The 22,797-nt window shown below is 35.8% G+C and overlaps 2 protein-coding genes, 1 long non-coding RNA gene and 1 pseudogene across 5 annotated transcripts in view; 2 read left to right on the top strand and 2 right to left on the bottom strand.

Annotated features, from left to right (window-relative positions):
- Nucleotides 1–2,866, bottom strand: part of LOC138315200 (Wilms tumor protein 1-interacting protein homolog) — a 38,734-nt gene extending 35,868 nt beyond the window's left edge. The window contains exon 1 of one of the 2 annotated variants that reach the window (XM_069256023.1): nucleotides 1,202–2,866. In XM_069256023.1, the coding sequence (XP_069112124.1) occupies nucleotides 1,202–2,723 (1,522 nt within the window). In that variant the 5' untranslated portion in view covers nucleotides 2,724–2,866. The remainder of the gene's footprint in view (nucleotides 1–1,201) is intronic. The other variant, XM_069256021.1, reaches the window with a different exon arrangement.
- Nucleotides 2,867–4,852: 1,986 nt separating this feature from the next.
- On the bottom strand, nucleotides 4,853–7,340 carry LOC138315201 (heat shock protein 68-like). Its single transcript, XM_069256024.1, has one exon. The coding sequence runs from the start codon at nucleotides 7,146–7,148 to the stop codon at nucleotides 5,208–5,210; it is 1,941 nt and encodes a 646-aa protein (XP_069112125.1). The 5' UTR covers nucleotides 7,149–7,340; the 3' UTR covers nucleotides 4,853–5,207.
- Nucleotides 7,341–8,480: 1,140 nt separating this feature from the next.
- Nucleotides 8,481–10,014, top strand: LOC138315199 (uncharacterized). Of its 2 annotated transcripts, none has more exons than XR_011207470.1 (2): nucleotides 8,481–9,001; nucleotides 9,766–10,014. It is a non-coding gene; the product is annotated as an uncharacterized lncRNA (long non-coding RNA). The 2 variants fall into 2 exon arrangements; XR_011207469.1 differs by having other exon boundaries at nucleotides 8,481–9,005.
- A 10,191-nt stretch (nucleotides 10,015–20,205) lies between these two features.
- On the top strand, nucleotides 20,206–22,602 carry LOC138315197 (heat shock protein 68-like; annotated as a pseudogene).
- Nucleotides 22,603–22,797: the final 195 nt, after the last annotated feature.

Below are 22,797 nucleotides of genomic sequence, written 5' to 3'. Positions count from 1 at the left end.
ATATATATACTGTAGTTCCATTGGTTTCAACAAGTGATGGCCCATATATTCCTAAATCCAAAATCAACAACCCCCTCTCAATTATGAGAGAAATGACAATGCTATCAGATAGATGTAAGAAACCTTTTCATTTTAATATATACCTCCATGCAATAAAAGTTTGTGCTTGCTACACACTAAGGGGTAGACACTTATGATTTACATACAAAAGAGCCAAATATTCAAGCAACTGTACTAAGACTTCAGAGAAAATAAAAGTTCCAATATCAAAACCAATTATCAAAAACTTTCATTTTTTGCTTTTTTGGGGGTTGATCACTAGCAATTTGGTTGAATGCTGTAATTTCACTGAAAATTTTGCAATGAATGCCCTGTGCTGTGAAAATCAAATGTCACAACTTTGATTGGCAAAACTGAAAGGTGAAGGTATTTTCCTAGTGAAACATAACCTAAATTCCATAGAGTCCTGATGTGACACAAAGTAATTATTTTTAACATGTAACCTCGATTAAATGACCCAAGGGTGTACAAGTTCAATGTTTTGTGCTTTAGATTTACAACAATATAATCCACATGTCACTTCATGGTCACACAAAGGGCCAGTACAGGAACCAGCACCTAAAAAGGCCACCAAAATGTTTTAGTACAAGGTGACTGAGTACAGTAAACAAAAGGTCATTACAATCCTAGGGTGACAAATATCACCTTGGGGTGTTAACTGTTCATATACAATGAAACTTGGAAAGCGAAAATACCAATATCAGGAGTTTAAATACAATCACATCTTCAAACATTTATAATTTACCAAACATCCTGTCATAGCAATTTAAACTTACAACCACATTCTGATTTAAACACATATGAACAAAACTGTTGAACTATATTTAGAAGCTAAGCGAGATTTACATAAATTATGTAGGTTATACAGGAGAAACATCTGTAAATGTAAATTATTTGTATAATTATAACTGAAAAAATAATTTACTAGTATACAAGACTATAATGATATAATACTGTATTCGACTTGGTAACCTTCACTTCACTCATCACTTACATAGAGTTATATACTTACCAGTAAGTTCAAGATTTAAAACAAATAATGACAGTCAAAATTCAAAATTGCAAATGTAGGTTTAATTCATGAGTTATGAAATGGCCCCGGGGATCCAACCATATAAATAAAGACAGAATAAAAGCTTACCAAAGTATTCCCCTTGTGGGGTTTTCTCCATCTCATCTTCTAACTGTTGTGTCAATGCTGCCACCTTTTTTTCGGCCTCCGTCAGTCCCCTTGGTGACTGTGGTACCTGGTACTGCAGCTGGGCCTGTGGCTTGACAGCAGCTGAAGGCGGTGTCCGCACCATGTGGGCCGGGGATGTAGGTAGGGACCCCAGGGACGAGGGTTGACCAAACACCTGGGGCTGGGACGAGGGTTTGGGACTAGTATAACGGGGATTTCTAGGGGGTAGCACAGGTAGTTCAGTATTGTGGGGACCATGATATGGCGGAGGAGGCTCCTTGGGAATAGAAGACTGAGAATCCAAAGAGTTTTTCCTGGAAGCTGAAACACGGATATTTTCCTCTAACTGTTGAGTGAGAGCTGTTAAGGTTTTCTCAAAGTCTATATGCTTTGGTTGTGTCTGTTGGTTTATAGGTTTTCTGGCAGGTAAAGCTGGAGGGACTGAGTGGGACGGAGAGCCTTTATCCGAGCTCCCAACCCGGTTCATTTGATTATTAAGTAGATTTGTATTATTCACATTATTATTGCTGTTGATATTGTTTGTCTGTGAATGTGATATATTAACACTAGCATGGTTTTGAGAAGTCAGTGTTCTGCTACGAGGGTCAGTATAAATATAAGCAGGGGGAGCCCCTTCATTAAAGCGACTGTCATTTAGTAACTGTATATTGCTTCTAGGCATAGACATGTGATGCATGCCCATTTGAAAATTTTGAAGACTCTCTTGTGATATTGCTAAACTAGTTCTTGGACTTGGAAATTTATCATACAACACTCCTGACATTCCTGCAAGGCTTGTCCGTGGACTTGAAGGTTTTGATTCCAACGATGTTGTGCTTAAACTCGATCTTGGACTCGCTAGGCTCGAACGTGGACTGCCTCCCATGAACCTCTGTTCATAGGGGGGAGGGGGTGGGGGATTGATGAGACTTGTTCTTGGACTTGAATTTTTGGAATCACCACCACTACCCATACTAGACCTGGGACTGGAATAATTAGATCCTTGTTGTCTCAACACATAGTGGCTTGACCCTGAAATATGATGCATTGCATTATGGAGAAGCTGTTCCTTGGAAGGAGCAGGGTATGAGGTCCCCCCGATCACGATACTCCGCTCCGTTTCCATAACCCCGTTACCTATAACGGTTGTGGGTAACTGACTTTGAGGATTTACTTTCATTCCGCCGTTATGTATCAACCCCCCTAATGGGTTTTCTAATGACCTGGGTAACTTTTGTATGTTGTCTGATCCCTGAAAACCCTGACTCTGAAATCCAGATCGAATGACGGTCTTGTTTTCTGACAAGTGAAGTTGACCCTGGTTGTTTACAACTTGCCTGCGATCCATACAAACACTTTGTTTAGTTTTCTGATTGTCGGTGACGGCAGACGAAACCCGGTTTCCAATCACCTCTCTCAAGTATGTTAAATCCGCATTGGATCCAGTAACACCATTTTTAAGCTGGTGAGAAAAGTTCTCCATTTCACCATAAATCCAAACATTGGTAAATTTTCATGTAGATCCAATCGAAACACGAATGAACTGCATAACTTAAATCCCAACCATAACACGACTTCTCACTCTGTACAATGGCGGTTGGCGTATTATTCTTTCCGCTAATACACATGAAAAAGTAGTGCATCAGAGATAATTTCTCTAATTTCCATCACATCAAATATATATAATATTGTGATTTATATCATACTAAGTTGAACAGTATATATATATGTTTATATCCAATTTTATTTGATGCAGACAAAATTGCTGAGAAAATATTGTTGTTAGTAAAAACACGCAGAACTATATTTTGCAGGTGTCCGTGATTCGCCGGAAACCGCATTGATGATTAACATAGACATGAAAACATTAAAGCACGTTATACATATGCACAAAGAATGTTGATAGTATTCACAGCTTTAGCTACATTGTTAATCCAACACTAACTTTATGTCACGAGTAAACATTCATGATAAATATTTACATTAATTGCATTGACGTAAACCTTTTAGGTCACTCACCGCTAATTGTATTGGCGCGTGCTGCCTAATTGATATTTTAATTGGTGACACGTGCTTCGATTCGAAATAATTCAAATAAATCAGATGTTTTTAGTAGACTAAATTCCATTTCGGTACGGCTTTATTTTCTGAGCTAAACTTGAAGATGATTACTCAACCAGTTATTTTCATAACTTTTACAACGCAGTTTCCATGAAGGATGATTACAATTGATTTGATGTACGGCATTAATTACAAATGTAGTTATTGAATATTGATCTTGAAAATCATTTCTCTTTAGAATATATATATGTAATGCTAGCGTAATATGTATATTGCTGCAGTTCTGATTTCAGGTTTGTAAAATTTTCACATTTTGAAGCATTCTAAAACCATTGCTGAATCGAATAAAATCATTTTGATTTTGAATTAGATTCGATCAGTATATTTCAACAAAACTGCCCGTTTTGTTTATCTTTATTGAGTGTCAATTAATATTGTTCCCTTATTATATATATATATATATAAAAAAAAAACATCGATTAAAACTTTCAAATTTCTCGTAGTCCTCAGGAGTAGTCCCCCTTAACTTGTTCTAACAATGAAAGTTCATTACACGGCAAGCAGGTGCAGAGAACTAATTGCGATTTTTCTATTCAACACGATTGATACATTTTTATTTTTGTTCTAGAAATGACTTGTATTGACTTGGCCGGTTGTCAATCCACATTGTCATTACTTAGTAATGTATGTCTGTACAGTTAAACGTAATTCTTGATAACAAAATATTGTGAAATTTTAAGTTTTTGACGCCAAACATGTGCATTTAGCCTGTACGTGAATAATCAACTTCGCCTATCCAAGTTTATTCAGCATGATTCTCTCCCAGAAACTGAATGCCCTTGGCTCGCGAAGTTATATTTACGTGGTGCATTGTGATTTCCGTCTTTACGTACATTAATATGATAGAAATGTAGGTTTTTCCTTCTTTATATTTTTCTGTGTCATTTCGATATCCCGATGAAGTTATCCCTTTTTAGTTTTAAAGCAGTTTTTTTATCAGTTTACCTTTTTTGTTTCATCAAAAGAACAAGACGATAATATAGCAACCATGTACTTTAACAGAATTATAGTACTCGAAACCAACTTCCTTCGCTTGTGATTTCCTTCTTACGAATTTCAAGATCAAGGAAAATTTTCTAAAGGTTCTCCGCGATTATTGATCTTTTTCACAGACACATCTAGATGCAGAAGTGTTTCTGTTTTTCGAAACTTAATCCCCGTGAACTTATCAATTCTCAATGACACAACTGGAATTATCGAAACGTCAATCCACAATTAAAAGGTCCGCCTTGGTCAAATTCATAAAAAGTTCCGACATACAATGTATATTGTGTCGGGACGTTGAGTCCCATATGGAACAGATAGGTGGTTTTTCTCCTGATACTCGGGCTAATTCCCCGCCTTTTAAACATGACATGTCCTTAAATGACACTAAGTGTTGATAGGACGTTAAACGAACTACACCAATCCAAATAACAAAAACATTAAACTTGATTTTGTTCATGATTGTATGAAATGTATGAAAAGAAATGCAACATCAAACACAACAAATTAGTTAAATTGCAACAATTTATTCATAAAACAACGCACTAACTTTATCATAAAGATATGTAAAAAGTCAACCATTAGATACCAATATATCTAAAATACTAAATAGTTCAATTTCAATTGTTTTTGAAAATGCCACTCGATCGATGAGTATCATGTAATGTTTGTGGGATTAGAATAAAACATTTAACTATACAGAATGATTGTCACTTGAAACGCACTATACTTTTAAACTTATCTTTCAAATGATAATGCAATGTACATAATAATACGAAATATATTAATGGATTTCATATCTTTAAATAATCAATGTCCATGTTTTCATTAATAAACTATTCAACAAAAATGTTCATTTTTTTCAGTATACTTCCTCCACTGTTGGGCCTGTACTGGTTCCATTTTGTGCATCTTGACCACAGTTCTCCTGGGGCGCCCCTCTAGAACCCTGTGATGCGCCCCCGTGAAGTTTGGTCATTATAGGAGAACAAATTGTTTGAAATTCCTTTAGTTTATATTCGTATTCCTCCACGTCAGCCATTGTGTTACTGTCCAACCATTTCAGATTTTCCTCACATCCTTGGGTGACAGTTGATTTTTCCTCGGGCGAAAGTTTGTCTCCGGCATTTTCCATAGCCTGTTTGACACTAAAAATATAGTTCTCTAGCTGGTTCCTGGCAGAAACTCTTTTTCTCTGTTTTTCGTCCTCGTCTTTGTACTTCTCTGCGTCAGCCACCATTTTGTCAATGTCCTCTTTACTCAGGCGTCCCTTGTCGTTAGTGATGGTGATTTTGTTAGACTTCCCTGTACTTTTGTCCTCGGCTGACACATTTAAGATTCCATTAGCATCAATGTCAAATTGAACCTCGATCTGTGGAACACCTCGAGGTGCGGGAGGGATGCCGTTAAGTTCGAACCTCCCGAGTTGGTTGTTGTCTTTGGTCATAACGCGTTCTCCCTCGAATACTTGGATACTGACTCCAGGCTGGTTATCAGAATACGTCGTAAAAGTCTGAGATGTTTTGGTTGGGATTCTCGTATTTCTTTCAATGAGCTTGGTCATCACACCTCCAGCTGTTTCTATTCCGAGGGAAAGAGGGGCCACATCTACGAGAAGAACGTCCTTTATGACGTCACTACTGTCGCCATTGAGGACAGCAGCCTGAACTGCAGCACCGTATGCTACAGCTTCGTCAGGGTTGATGGACTTGTTCAGTTGTTTTCCGTTCATGAAATCTTCCAACATCTTTTGGATCTTTGGTATACGTGTAGATCCGCCAACCAGCACGATCTCGTGAATTTTCGATTTGTCCATTTTAGCATCACGGAGAGCTTTTTCTACAGGTTCTAATGTAGAACGGAATAGGTCGGCACACAAATCTTCAAATCTGGCTCTGGTTAGCTTACTGTAAAAGTCTATTCCCTCAAACAGAGAATCAATTTCCACACTTGCTTCACTGCTGCTGGAAAGGGTCCTCTTTGCACGTTCACATGCAGTCCTCAGTCTTCTAAGTGCCCGATTATTCTGACTCAAGTCTTTACCATATTTACGTTTGAACTCCTGAACGAAATGATTGACAATTCTGTTATCAAAATCTTCACCACCTAAGTGAGTGTCACCGGCTGTAGATCTCACCTCGAAAATGGACCCTTCATCAATAGTCAGAATGGATACATCAAACGTTCCTCCGCCAAGATCGAAGATTAGGACATTTTTCTCACCTTTCATATTCTTGTCTAAACCGTACGCCAGGGCAGCAGCGGTGGGTTCGTTGACAATTCTGAGAACGTTCAGGCCAGCAATCATCCCGGCATCCTTTGTCGCCTGTCTCTGAGAGTCGTTGAAATAAGCTGGCACAGTGATCACAGCATCCTTGACCTTTTGACCCAGGAAGGATTCAGCGGTCTCCTTCATTTTAGTAAGTACCATTGAACTGATTTCCTCTGGAGTGAACTGTTTGGTGGTTCCATTGCAGTCTGCCTGAATCTTTGGTTTACCTGTGTTGTTGACGACCTTAAATGGCCAATGTTTCATGTCTGATTGTACATTCTGGTCGTCATATTTACGTCCGATCAGCCGCTTTGCATCAAAAATGGTATTTTGTGGGTTCATGGCCACCTGACCCTTAGCAGCGTCACCGATCAGTCTCTCTGTATCAGTAAAGGCTACATAACTAGGCGTGGTCCTGTTACCCTGGTCGTTGGCAATTATCTCCACTTTTCCGTGTTGGAATACTCCGACACAGGAATATGTCGTACCCAGATCGATTCCAATAGCTGGAGCTTTACGTGAGCTGGCCATGTCTGTCTTCAAGTGTCAAAACGAAAGTAGGCTTGTAAAGTGTTTACAATGTTCCTCGCTGTTGAGCGCTGTGTATGTGTAGTACACACAGATGTAGAATATCCTTTCTCTGCTACTTCAGTACAAGACTGTTTACCTTTCTGGTTCTGACCACCATTCGTACACTCCATGCTTATATACTGATCGTAGATGTTTTCCTGAATCGTCTATGGTGTCTAGAATGTACTCGTGAATCAAGAATGATCTAGTACATCTAGAACGTTCTGTTGATATGATGATTCTAGAGAGAACTCGAACGAATGAAGGCCAGTAAACAGTCCATCAATGAGGCGCATATAGGATAACAGCTGTAAGGTGTTTGTGAATCAATTAATAGAGTAATTTTAAACTACATTCATTTTCAGCAGTGTAGTTGTTCAAAGAATTGTTTTGTATTTTCGATAAATGGCCATCGAAATAAATATGTAATAGAGTAATTATAACTTCTATGTAACTTTAACTAATCTGTATACATGGATATGAAATGTGAATTTTTACAAGATATGTTTAAATAATATTTCAAATATAATCTGCTCCTTTATCAAGACATAAAAAGAATAAACAAAATTTCATCTGGACGATCACAAAACGTTCACATAACATAAATACAAATAAGAAGATATTAATATGTATATATCAATGTGCAATCTAGAGGTAGTCCGCTAAACCTGCCTATATTATTAGGCTTTTTTTTTTTTTTTTTTTTTTTGCCTAATATATAGTCAGCTCGCGGTACCTCTTAAAAATGTGAAATCGTAGGCCAGATTTGGCCTACGCTACGTCAGCGGTATATTTCTAACATATCGTCCATGCAATGCCGAGAAAACATACACATACCTATATATTGGGATCTTATGTACTCCACTGCCCCCATGTTACATCCCATTTATGAAATTAAACAACTCTGCACAATGAAATACTTCCGAGACCCTTCTATTTCACACATTTGTAATGGCCGCCGTATACACATTTAGTAGAGCAAACGGCAGCCAATCAACTTCGCTTCCGGTTTTATTTTTAAAAAACCACGTGTAGTTGAAAGATAAACAAAATGCTAGCCAGTTAGAGTTTTTATAGTGAAATTATGGTCGATATACACGACATGTTGTCAAATATTCAAATTGAACACGACTATTGCTGGTACCGCATCACTTTCGCGATATTCACGTTGCATATACATGTGTAGCATATACACAGTTGAATTTTCGTTTATCTTTCAACTACACGTGGTTTTTCACATTTTTAAGAGGTACCGCGAGCTGACTGCTATATTTATTAAGGCAAAAAAAAAAAAAAAAAAAAAAAATTAAAAAAGCCTAATAATATAGGCAGGTTTAGCGGACTAGTCGGGCAAGTGACTGTAAAATCGGTAAAAATGGTATTAATATATCCGGTATAATTTCTTATGAATTAGAAAAATAAAAACTTTCCGTCAAAATCGCTGTACATGCGAAGAAAATAATAATATCTATGGGAATCCTAAAAGTCCTCCCGGACGGCTAAGAGTGCAGTTCAATCTTAACGCATGCGCAACACCCACCACTCTCCGTAGTAAACAAAACATGGCTACCGTAGTTTTGAACCAAAATGTTTCCGCCAAAACAACCAACTAACTCACCTAAAATGCGAAAGGAAAGGCAATGGAGCAGCGACAATCCCAACAACTGACTCGGTAAACATTACGACGCATGGAGAGTGTTAATACAACTTGTTATAGTGAAGAGAACAGTTCAAACGAGCACGCGGCTCCGGACCGCTACTGTAACAGTTACGTTAGGCCTACTACGTACCCGGTACTCCCTGCTCAGCTGATTGTGAGTGAGTCTTCGTATTTTGATCATTATGTAAATAGTCCCTAGCAGTATTTTTTCATAAATGAGTGGTCACATATAGTCACATGTTTCATACCTGTTCCCCAATCGCGTAAAACGTAACCCTGGGGTAAATAGCGGTTCTTTAGTGGGGCCTCTTTAGGGGTAATGAATGCCCTGTATGCTACCGGTCAATTCATACAGTTCTGATGTATATATTTATAGATTTTTAATTTGTAAATTTTTGTTCTGTACATGTTCTGGTAGTGTTATACACATACATTGTATATAGGATTTACATTGTAGGTTAATTGGTAAAATTGTATTGTATATGTTCTGATATACACATATACATATGTACATGTAGGTTTTTAGCTTGTTCTTTAGATATATTTGGAGGACACATACAATATTATTTCTGGTCATAATAATAAATAGTGTTTGTATATTTATTACAACTGTACCTGGTTCATGTGTATATGACAAACTTTACAGAGTTGAAATGTACTGCAGCCATGTATCATTTATAATTATTCTGAATTTTTGTTGGAACAATAGATAATGAATTTTGTATCTTTTTTGAAACAATATTTGATTCTATCAAATGCATCAGTGACACATTCACAACTTATAAAATGTTTTCTCTAAAATAAAAAAAAAACCTGTAGAATGAACCTACATTTATTCATTTATATATATTTGAAATTGATCATTTCAATTTTTGTCATATTCAACAGATATAAAAAATTGCTGGTTCTTTTTTTCAGGCACCATGCATGCATAGTGACATGAATACAGAAAGTTCATCCCTTGGACCTGTATACAAGTGTATGTATATATACATATACATACAATTAGCATCATATGAAGACTGAAGAATGTTGATTTGAGTGCTCTTGAAAGTAAACTTTTCCAATATGGACCTAGAAGATCATGAACAGAACATTTAAACAGTATTAATTTATTGAATGTTCCTTTCAACTGTAATCATTAAATAAAATTATGATGCAATACTTTTTCATTGTTTAACTTTGTAGAAATATTTGTTTATATTAGTCCTCTAGATCCAGTGATTATAATTCTTGCATCCATATGCCTGCCCATTTGTTTGTCAGGGCTTGTGAGATAGCTTTTCAATTACTTTTAAAATATAAGGATTTTTTTTACATATAGCAATATAGATAACATTGTCTTAGGATTTCTAAATTCTACTTTACAAGAGAGTAGACTCAACATATAAATAAAACCATAAAACTAGCAAGTTATCTGAAATGTTAAAAATCTTTTTGTCTGAACCAAATTTCACATTTATTGTCTATGTGTAACTTGTACATAGACCATTTATGTATTAATACTGTAGTAACAGTGATGACAAACACATAGACTAAAATGTAGTATGTAGTACTATGTACATCTGTCTTTGATTTGAGTTCTAAACAAAAAAGTGGTACCTATTGGGAAGTTGTGACTTGGGCGGAGGGTGAAATACAGAAGAAATAGCTACACATGGAAAAAAGAAAGATATACAGTACCATATGGATTCAAAGTTGCTCCAAAATCAATGAGACTAAATAACCAAAAAAAAAGCCATGTAAACCCCAAATATGCAATGACCAGATCAATGATAAAGCACCCTTCCACTCTCAGTTATCTGTAGCTATTTCTTCTATATTTCAACCCCCCCCCCCCCCCACTCAAGTTACAACTTCCCAACCTCATGATTCTTCTGTCTTTTAGCCCCCCCACCCCCACCCCCCAACACACACATACCTGATTGATTGTCATGTTATTTCAGGTTCCTATTCAGGTATTATTCCTAAAAACCTAAAAGGGTATACACACAGTGTACTCTCAAAGGAGGGGAACCACTTCATTCAAAAATGGAATTTACAATTTCATCTTAATTTTGAAATTTTCAATTTAATTATTAATTACTGGACTATTAAAACAGTATAGAACCCCTCGGCTACAGACAAAGTACTGTGGTACACATTTCTCTTAATTAATTACTTTTCTTCAACTCAATCATCTTTTTCTCCAGAGCACAAAAAAGAACAGGAAACAACAGAAAAGGAAAGTAACATACATGTAGGCCTATATGTTTTCTGGAAATATATATATGATGTGTTAATTCTCACAGCATAGGCCTACATGAATGTGAAGAATTAAATTATTATCAATGTTTGAGAGAATTTCCTAGTTGTAATTCTATAGCAGCTACATGGAATGTACGTTTACATATATACATTGTACGATACATATACATCATAAAAGTTTCTTTCCTTCCAGCTGGACATTCATGTCATCTCTCTCCAGAACTCAAATATTGTTTACAAAAAAAACAACAACCCAGAGACATAGATAATTTAATTAAATCTCTGCAAAAAACTACACGAATAATTGAACACATATATTGTACTTGTAAAATATCTATGTATGAGCTAATTTATTTTCACATCTTTGACAGCTACATGCATGGACGTTCTATGGAACGTTTTCGTGTGGTTTTAAATGGGAAATTATGTTACGATTATTTGTATTTAACCTTCATGATTCGGTTGATGTAAAATACGACGAATGCTATGCTGCAATAATTGCCCCTTGCCGGGCCCCATCTCTGCATCGGCCGAATATTTGTGTCGATTTCCATGTACAAGATGCTTTTATCGAAAAATGATTACAAAGCATTGTCATTAATGTAAGAATACTTCATTTGCATTAAATCTATCATCTCAAAACAACAATTTGCATACCGCATTAGTGGTTTATCACACGAAACGAAACCGACACGACTGAGAAACACATGTCCATGTTGACATTTCCACGCAGCCTCGTTTTCAAAGAGTTTGGAGAATTTATATTTAGAACTGTGCTAAATTTACACGGGGCTTCCCCAAAATTTCAATGGTCAAAACTGGACACCGTAAGCAGAACTTGACCATCATTATGGTATACAATGACTTTTGGAAGGCCAAAGAACGCATTTAGACTGGTTTCCTTTGCCCGACTATTCACTTTAATATGTATATATCAATGTGCAATCTAGAGGTACCGGATAGGATGAATCATATATTATATTAATTTGGTTAAATTTTAGCCAGTACACAGTATATGAAAGAATGTGTTGTCAGTTATCATTCGCGCTTCACAAAAATAACATTTAACGTACTTATATACCGTAATTTTTTAAACTCTAGATCTATATACCTTTTCAGATACCTTAAGTGTCTCATAAGCAGATATCGGCTGGGCATCTTCAAAAATTACTTGTACATATATATTTCATCAATGGCTGTATATTTTTACGATACGTGATACTAAAATAAAAGATTGATTGATTGATTGATTTTAAGTAGGTTACCGTTATCTCATCAGAAAAAAGTATACCTTGATCCTAAAAGAGTTTCACAAGAAAAAATATCAAATTAGAGAGAAAATAAGATTTCACATCAAATTCTAGTAACAAAACTGATGACGCACAGATTCATATCAAGTTGTAATCACATGTATTCTATGTATAACACTTGTAGTTCTTAAAGCCGCATGATCCGTATCTTTCAGGGTCCGTAAATCAACAAAAGAAAATTAGTGTACATATATTATAAAAAGTTATCAACTTTCCCCTAATTACACACCTAAAAAGTCCCGAGTTCAAAAGAAATTAATGATTAAAAATTCGATATCCAGAGTGTTTGAATATGCATACCGCGCCATTTTCAATGCTTAGACGATCACGTGACTTTCCAGACCAAACGAAATGGCGTGCCCAGTCAAAAGTGTGTAGTTCATGTTAGCAGGAACTTCTACGGAAGAACTTGTTACTTATCATGAATATGTGAATGTTTTGTTGTGCGCTGAATTTAAGAGTCCCCCAGAACAATATATATATACATTATCGTCGTGTAAACATACTTCCATTCGGTCATTTTGAGTGTTTACAATACGGCGATCGGTTGACAATGCTTTGCCTAATTTCAGGGGGCCACCGGAGGGATTTTTGTTGGAACGGTATTGATACAATACATCGTACTAGACTAGATAATAAATTGTACAAAAATGTACCAGATATAAAAATAATGGTATCGATAAATAATGAAATAGACAAGATACATCGTACTAGACAGAGACAAAAATGGTTATCTACATGTAAATCTCTGATGATACTTTTTAAATAAATATCTCAGACGATATTTAACTTGCCTTGGATAACCATTTATTTTATAAAGGACCAAATGAAATACAATAATAAATCAAGTAAAATAAGCACGGAGAGCAAACTTGACATTACAGTGTATATGCATTTTTGTTCAAAGTCATATGTGTATACATGTATACATATCAATGTGTGATAAAAAAAGCTCTATGTTCGTTGAAAACATGATGATAAATTTCTGGTGAATTTATAAACATTTGGTTATATGATTTCAAGGGTTACAGAAAATTAAGAAAAACAAAAACAAAAAAGAAAGAAAGGGGTTGAGGTTGAAATAAGACCTGTTTAGTGTGTGTTATAAGTTCTGAATGTCTAATATGCACAGTGGCGTAGGAAGATGAAACGTCATGGGGGGCAAAGGTCCTCAATATTTTGTAAACCCCCCCCCCCCCCCCGCCACACCTAAAGGAGGAGATTAATTCAACTCCCAAACCATATAATATATGCTTTATGTACATTTTTCATATATCACTAAATTTAATCCTTGTACACATTTATAGACAGTGGGGTCGCTAAAAGGAAATTAACGAATACGCAAATTGGCCAAATTAGCGTGTGAGCGTCGAAGGCGCAAGATTTGGGTGTTTTATTAGGGGTCTGAGGGTGACCCCCGGGATGAGTTTTATGTATTTTGATGATTTTGCGATCGCCCGAAAGCACGAGAAATTTGGTGTTTGGAGGGTCGGGGGGGTCTCCCCCGAGAAAAAAATTACAATTTAGAATGGCTGAGATGAGTTTTACGATAAAGTTTAATGATTATAAAGCGTTCTTAACATGGTATTTTTTCGATTTAAAGCTACCTGCATTTAGAAATGATAATTGTGTCGTCATAACATTATGGAACCCTACTCGATCTGAATATACCGGCTTCACACCATCGGTACATTGTTGTGTAACAGAAAAAAAATGAATTAATTGTCTCGCTAAGACATATAAACAAATTGATCTTTTAAGAGACATTTTTTAAATAGTACATAGAATCCCTTGATGGACATTTTTAGTCTAGTTTGTGTGTATTGAATTTTTACAATTTAAGGTTTGACATTATGTGCTTGAACCTTTTAGGAAATGCGCCGCGCAGCGGAAAAATTTTCTAGAACGAAGTACGAAAAATGTGCAGGAGGACCCTTTTTTCTTTCAAATAAGCTTTAATGGGGGGGGGGGCAAAAAGACATGTTTGCCCCCCCGTCCTGGGGAACGGGGGGGGGGCAGTTGCAGTTGCCCCCCCCCCCCCCCCCGCTTCCTACGCCCCTGATGCAATTATGTATACAATTTCTGTGTAGATAATGAAGACAGCTCTATCGGTTTAATTTGTGATGTACATGTACATATAGTTTGCCAATGAACCATATAGCTATCATATTATCTGATGTCCAGAATTTGCCTCTGAATCAAATGAATCAGAAACATGTATATGATGAAAGACCGCAGTGTTTCTTATACAATAATATTCATACACAAATAGCACATTCATATACATTGTATAGTGTACACGTACACTTATTATGCATTGAATTTGAAGTCAATAAAAATGACTGGAGTTCAAAATAGCATATAGTAGTAAATAAGCTGACCATAGCATGCGATTCTCATGTCTTCAGATTAATTGCAGTAAAATTAATTTTTTAGTATGTATATAGTCTAACCTGACGGAAAATCTAACTTTATTAGATTATTTTGTTAGTTTATTTTTATATATTCAAGCAATCATAATTCCTTTAATGTGATATTGCTTCAAACACTAAGTGGAGTTGCCAAGAGCTTTTACCTGTAGACCTTGATTGACCTGGACTAATTAAAGTTAATCAAAACTTTGCAACTTAAAAATAGTTAATAATGAATAATGCAATTAAACAACAGGCACCACAGGCTATTGTCTCTACAGATATATGGATATTCTTATATATGTACAATCTGTGTATTACACAACAATCTTTTTATTACACATAGGGATATCTGTATACATTGTATCTATAGAGCCAAAATCTTGAGATTTGACATTGACTTTTGACCCAAATAGCCTTTGATCTAGCCACAGTCTTGTTTGCTATTTATTTTCTGTATTTGAACATTTCTAAAATGAACACTACATAATTAAACAACTCAGACAAATGACATATATTATTTTAATTGGTTTATTGTTCATAAATTATTCAAAAGTTATACTTACAAGGTATGTAAACATGCAATAATCCTTATTGTGTGAAGAAGAAATAACTTATTAAAAAATATCCTTGAAATAATAGTAAAGAATTATGCTAGGTTTGTACTTAAGTTTGAATCTGTCCTTCCTTATTGAAAATCATATATATAAATCTTTCTGGTTCATAATGGGTACATTACAAACAGACTTTATCTTTTACTGTCAGTTTTGATCTCGGAGATACATGTACAGTAGTTGTTTTTCCCTTTTATTTTTGGGCGAGCTGCCATCACATATTGCACTTCTGTCATCTGGTGGAAGGTCCCATACATTCTATAAAGAAAATACGGAGTAAATGTCAGTTAATGTACAGAGATAAATACTGTATATCATGTATGAAAATAATCTTCCAGTGTAAGCCTACATGTAAAACAAAAACTAGTTCCAATTTTTTTTTCTGTCAAACACAAATTTATAACAATTACACATCTTTTGAACACAGGTTTATCAAAATCAAACCTCACTAGATACTACTGAGTCATTTCTTATATTACAGAGGTCTAGGCATTTTCATGTGAAGAATAATGGTACTAAAAGTACTAGTGCCAGAATTTATGTAGCCTAAATGTACTGGACATAATATATATAACATATTGTTAAAAGTCAATTACTATTCCTTACTTACACCACTTGTGATGTATTGGTGTGAATTTTATATAATTAAGACCAACAGATAGGATAACGAGTACGTGACTAAGTGACTGTAAGTATAAAAAAATACAATCTTACACACACGGGCAATGATGAAGTAAATTTGAAAGTGGCTTCTTTAATACAGGAGTATCCATAATATACAGAGATATATATCACTGCATATAAATAAATACACAAATAGATATCGGAAAAGATATCACACTCCTGACGCTGTAACAGTAGCCAACATGTATATCGTACATTTAGGGAAACGCGTATAATACGACTCTATGTATGCTTCTGTTGTAATCCAAGATTAAATCTTTTATATATTCCCCAATTTATAATCACTTTTCCTGATTTCTAATCTCTATTTTACTATGGTACCAATTCCAAAAAGCGACCAAACACTTATAGATTATGCCTATAACTGTTACCCCTTCGGGGCCCCACTCACTTTATAATCAGTTTATGCGGTTTTGGTAGATCATTCACAAATCATAGTTGTTGTCATAGCTCGAATTCGTTTCCATATAATATTCTCAGCAATTCACGACATTTTTTAGTTTAAATAAACTCCTTATTCACTTCGAATCTTCACTGCCAAAGCTCGCGGTAAACAACTTTTATTTCCGGACATGCGCAAAGTAGCATTTCTAGGCTTTGGGGGCGGTAACTTTTGACTTTCTGTCGGACCGCTCATAAGTCTAAAATAAAATTTTGCATATTTATATCTTTGCACCTCTTAACTTTCTAGACTTGTAATTTGGGGAAAGTTCGTAACTTTTTAGGGCTATTACACCATATCTTGTCATTGTTTGTTTTACGGACCCTGAAAGATACGGATTATGCGGCTTTAAAGGGACAATTCACTCAGGCTAATTCTTTTACATAACCAAGAAGCAAAATATGGCATAAATGTATTGTTCTACATTTCTTATGAAACAAATAACATAAGATATTGACAAATTCCACGTCATTATTTAGTATTTTAATTGATACCGTTGTAATTACAAATCGTTGATCAATACGATTAAGCAGGTACAATATGTACGCTGTACCCATACCCGAGCCAAAGTCACGCACGTTAAACAAATGAACTACATAACCACTGTGGAGGCGATATAATGATTTTTTAAGCAAAACAATTCACCTAATAAGGTAAACACACTTCTGTCAGAGCGATTTGAGCAGTTCTAGACAAAAGTAGCATTACTCTACGAGCAAGGGACTGGGTTCGGCATACAAGATATTCGACCACAATGTGTAATGGCGGACAGCGAGTGAGTTTGAACATTTCACACGCATTTCACCACCATGGGATTTTCTGACATATCACAGTAAAACCGACTGATCTAATTTCCATTGGAACTGGGGGTTTTCCTATATATATACAAATTTTAATGTTCTCGTAGAATGAATTGTCCCTTTAATTAATCAATTTTGTTGTTCTCAATAAAAAAAATTATTAATATTTTTATATGTATTTTGATGATAACATTGTGAGGAGGGTGTTTGGATATAGTGATATAGGTTTGATATAGTAAGGAATGTCTATGTAGTATCATCTAACCCTTTGGTGTGTTGTGTACGCTCATATTACTACTTCATTTTCTCCCATACAATACTCAACTACTTCATTATACTCTACACGCCTACCTAACGTACTATCAACCGTGCATTCACATATTTATAATTTATTCGCGTTATCTTTGGTTGGATTCGCGTTCCATCTCGACGCGAAAATTAGTATCCGGCAAAAATAAAGTAGTTTACCATGAGGAACATATTTTAATTATAGACTGCATGTAAATCCGACAAGTGAATCTTCATATAAATATTAGACAAAAAAAGGTTTATCATAATGTACACGTAATATGGAATTGTAGCCAAGAATAACCTTTTTTATAACTTATTTTTTATTCAGGTTATCATATGAAATACAAATTAAATAATTATTTCCTTATTATCAATTCTCACTGTTACCATCCTTACCTTTTGATTATCAACCATACATACAAAATACTATCTCAGTCATCATTATTCCATACATCCTCAAGTCATTATCACATCTTCAAACCACATTCATTCATTCAGTACTCAATTAATAGCTTTATCCATTTATTAACACTGCACTAGCTATGATCTTCACATTCAATCATCATTTCCATTTACCTTACACACATCTTTCATTTCCAAACAATTTTTATTATTATTTTATTTTATTGCGGAGATTTAATTCATATTACTTATACCTAACTTATGGTTGAAAAATTGATATAAAAATAAATACATGTGTATTACACTTTTTGATAGAAACGAAAAGAAACCAAAGAAGGAAAAAAAGGAGATAAGAAGAAAAGAGATAACAAGAAAGAGATAAAAAAAAAGGGGGAGAATGGTTGGCTAGCCATTGTTATTATTTTTTTATTATTATTATTTTATTTTTTTTTTTTGGGGGGGGGGGGGCATTGTCAAGGTCTACTTTGTATGATTCACCATAAGTAGGATAGAAATGTTAGCAAGAGAGATAAATATATAAATAAATGAAATTAAGAAAATTCAATGAGTTTTTTCCATTTACTCCCATTTTAAAACAAACTTTTCTTTCATTGAAACACCTTTACTTGTAGCAATATATTTTTAACTTGATAATGATCTTGTATTGTTTTAATTAAGGAATTAACATGTAATGAATTGTGAAAACATCGCATTTTGTAAATATACTGTTTAATAAAAATAATAATTACATTATCAACCTTATTAATGTAACCAAGAATACATGTACAATTTTAACTTGATTCTACAACGTACGTCATTTAGAACCAAATTTCATTTTATCTATTGAAAGATTCTGTTATACTACAGTCAAACCTCGATGATTCGAACTTCGATGAATCGAATTTCTCGCTGTATCGAACTTTTTGTCTGGTCCCGAATTTCTTCACTATATAACATTACTAACTAACCCATGTATGAATCGAAGTTTTATGAATCGAAGTTCTCGATGTATCGAACTTTTTTCATGGACCATTTGTTATAGAATCATAGGTAACTGACACTCGATGAATCGAATAAAAATTTACCTGTACAGATCAGGTATTCGCCGATACCCCTCGGCATGCTGTCACACCTAGCTGTCTCGCGACGGCCCTTCGCCGGACAATAGGGATTATGACAGCTTGTGTTGCTAGCTTGATATCATCAAGATAATTAATATCACTAATCAGGCCGATACCCGGTGCTTTGTTTTTACAAGCTGCGTTATTAAATCATTAGTACGGCAAAGATACAGTACAGTTAGTCGTTTTTGATGTTCGCCGCCGCCATTGGTAGCGGTTTGTAGAATTTACGGAACGGTAAATAACGAACCACATTATTAGTAACTCATACTCAAAACTGTTACATTGCACAACTTTGGCATAAATACTTGAGGAAATCGATCATTCTAAATCGAAGTATTTTGTAGGTGTTGTAGCGCTTTCGGTTCCTCCTTTTTAGTTTCGTTTTTACAACGTGGTTTTGTTTTTATATTCATTCCGTAATATTAACTATCGCTTAAATAGTCACCAAACGAACACTTGTACATGGGTTAGGCCTAGTACACGTAGGTCTTGTTTATAATATACATATGTATTGCTAACGATAGCAATACACGTGATTAATTGCATACTTCGTTTTTATTTTGTTTTGCTTGTGGTGCAATGATTATAAAGTTTACGGAACGGAGAGGACATGTACACAACTACCACAGTTGGTCATGGTAAAAAAAACATCGGTCTAATTTCAACCACGAATAATTCGAAGTCTCGATGTATCGAAGTTTTTCTGACGGTCCCTTGAACTTCGATACATCGAGGTTTGACTGTATTTGATTTTCAATGAAATTTGATTCAAACTAAATGTTGTGTTATTTTGATTTATTATATCACGGATATAATTATATCAGTTATACATGTATAACGCGGACAGTAAACTAAACTGATACATTATTGATTTTCATAGAAGAACCCCATAGGTACCTCACAAATTGTTGACCTATATTTTTTCGGAATTCTCTAGACTCTACCTTCAACAGAACGTTCTAGATGTACTAGATCATTCCCGATTTACGAGTACATTCTAGACACCATAGACGATTCAGGAAAACATCTACGATCAGTATATAAGCATGGAGTGTACGAATGGTGGCCAGAACCAGAAAGGTAAACAGTCTTGTACTGAAGTAGCAGAGAAAGGATATTCTACATCTGTGTGTACTACACATACACAGCGCTCAACAGCGAGGAACATTGTAAACACTTTACAAGTCTACTTTCGTTTTGACACTTGAAGACAGACATGGCCAGCTCACGTAAAGCTCCAGCTATTGGAATCGATCTGGGTACGACATATTCCTGTGTCGGAGTATTCCAACACGGAAAAGTGGAGATAATTGCCAACGACCAGGGTAACAGGACCACGCCTAGTTATGTGGCCTTTACTGATACAGAGAGACTGATCGGTGACGCTGCTAAGGGTCAGGTGGCCATGAACCCACAAAATACCATTTTTGATGCAAAGCGGCTGATCGGACGTAAATATGACGACCAGAATGTACAATCAGACATGAAACATTGGCCATTTAAGGTCGTCAACAACACAGGTAAACCAAAGATTCAGGCAGACTGCAATGGAACCACCAAACAGTTCACTCCAGAGGAAATCAGTTCAATGGTACTTACTAAAATGAAGGAGACCGCTGAATCCTTCCTGGGTCAAAAGGTCAAGGATGCTGTGATCACTGTGCCAGCTTATTTCAACGACTCTCAGAGACAGGCGACAAAGGATGCCGGGATGATTGCTGGCCTGAACGTTCTCAGAATTGTCAACGAACCCACCGCTGCTGCCCTGGCGTACGGTTTAGACAAGAATATGAAAGGTGAGAAAAATGTCCTAATCTTCGATCTTGGCGGAGGAACGTTTGATGTATCCATTCTGACTATTGATGAGGGGTCCATTTTCGAGGTGAGATCTACAGCCGGTGACACTCACTTAGGTGGTGAAGATTTTGATAACAGAATTGTCAATCATTTCGTTCAGGAGTTCAAACGTAAATATGGTAAAGACTTGAGTCAGAATAATCGGGCACTTAGAAGACTGAGGACTGCATGTGAACGTGCAAAGAGGACCCTTTCCAGCAGCAGTGAAGCAAGTGTGGAAATTGATTCTCTGTTTGAGGGAATAGACTTTTACAGTAAGCTAACCAGAGCCAGATTTGAAGATTTGTGTGCCGACCTATTCCGTTCTACATTAGAACCTGTGGAAAAAGCTCTCCGTGATGCTAAAATGGACAAATCGAAAATTCACGAGATCGTGCTGGTTGGCGGATCTACACGTATACCAAAGATCCAAAAGATGTTGGAAGATTTCATGAACGGAAAAACAACTGAACAAGTCCATCAACCCTGACGAAGCTGTAGCATACGGTGCTGCAGTTCAGGCTGCTGTCCTCAATGGCGACAGTAGTGACGTCATAAAGGACGTTCTTCTCGTAGATGTGGCCCCTCTTTCCCTCGGAATAGAAACAGCTGGAGGTGTGATGAAGCAAGCTCATTGAAAGAAATACGAGAATCCCAACCAAAACATCTCAGACTTTTACGACGTATTCTGATAACCAGCCTGGAGTCAGTATCCAAGTATTCGAGGGAGAACGCGTTATGACCAAAGACAACAACCAACTCGGGAGGTTCGAACTTAACGGCATCCCTCCCGCACCTCGAGGTGTTCCACAGATCGAGGTTCAATTTGACATTGATGCTAATGGAATCTTAAATGTGTCAGCCGAGGACAAAAGTACAGGGAAGTCTAACAAAATCACCATCACTAACGACAAGGGACGCCTGAGTAAAGAGGACATTGACAAAATGGTGGCTGACGCAGAGAAGTACAAAGACGAGGACGCAAAACAGAGAAAAAGAGTTTCTGCCAGGAACCAGCTAGAGAACTATATTTTTAGTGTCAAACAGGCTATGGAAAATGTCGGAGACAAACTTTCGCCCGAGGAAAAATCAACTGTCACCCAAGGATGTGAGGAAAATCTGAAGTGGTTGGACAGTAACACAATGGCTGACGTTGAGGAATACGAATATAAACTTAAGGAATTTCAAAACATGTGTTCTCCTATTATGACCAAACTTCACGGGGGCTCGTCACAGGATTCTAGAGGGACGCCCCAGGAGAACTGTGGCAAAGAGGCACAAAATGGAACCAGTACAGGCCCAACAGTGGAGGAAGTATACTGAAAAAAAATGAACATTTTTTATGATAAATTTATGTTTATGAAAATAATGATATTTAACTGATGTAATCTACGTTGAAATATCTTGTACAATAACTGAACTAATTTTACATTACCGAAAAGATATTATTTGTATTAATTCAATGTTATTTATTAATGTGATATAAAACATGCATCTAATGCATGGTGATTTTGGTTATGTTAGCCTGTTAATTTAATTTATTAAATGTGAAATGACAATTTTATTATTATTAATAAAACAAGAAGAAATATGATTTTGTGTTTTAGTTTTATCTTTTTTCATTTTTAGTTTTGTCAAGCATGCCATCCTGGTATAGCCAGTGTACCCGTATGATACAAATATGTGTTATAGGTCATAGTGACTATAAAGTTTTAGTACGAAACACGAGTGATCTACCTTGTGCTGCACACGATTCATGTACGACTGTTATGAATGTTTTTTGTTTTTT

Source organism: Argopecten irradians, chromosome 2 (genome assembly GCF_041381155.1).
Source record: "Argopecten irradians isolate NY chromosome 2, Ai_NY, whole genome shotgun sequence".
In the NCBI taxonomy this organism is placed as follows: domain Eukaryota; kingdom Metazoa; phylum Mollusca; class Bivalvia; order Pectinida; family Pectinidae; genus Argopecten; species Argopecten irradians.
Note: the sequence above shows the minus strand (reverse complement) of the source record. Positions and strands in the feature narration are given on the sequence as shown.

Coding starts and splice junctions, on each gene's coding strand:
- LOC138315201 (XM_069256024.1), bottom strand. CDS start 7,148: ATGGCCAGCTCACGTAAAGCTCCAGCTATTGGAATCGATCTGGGTACG.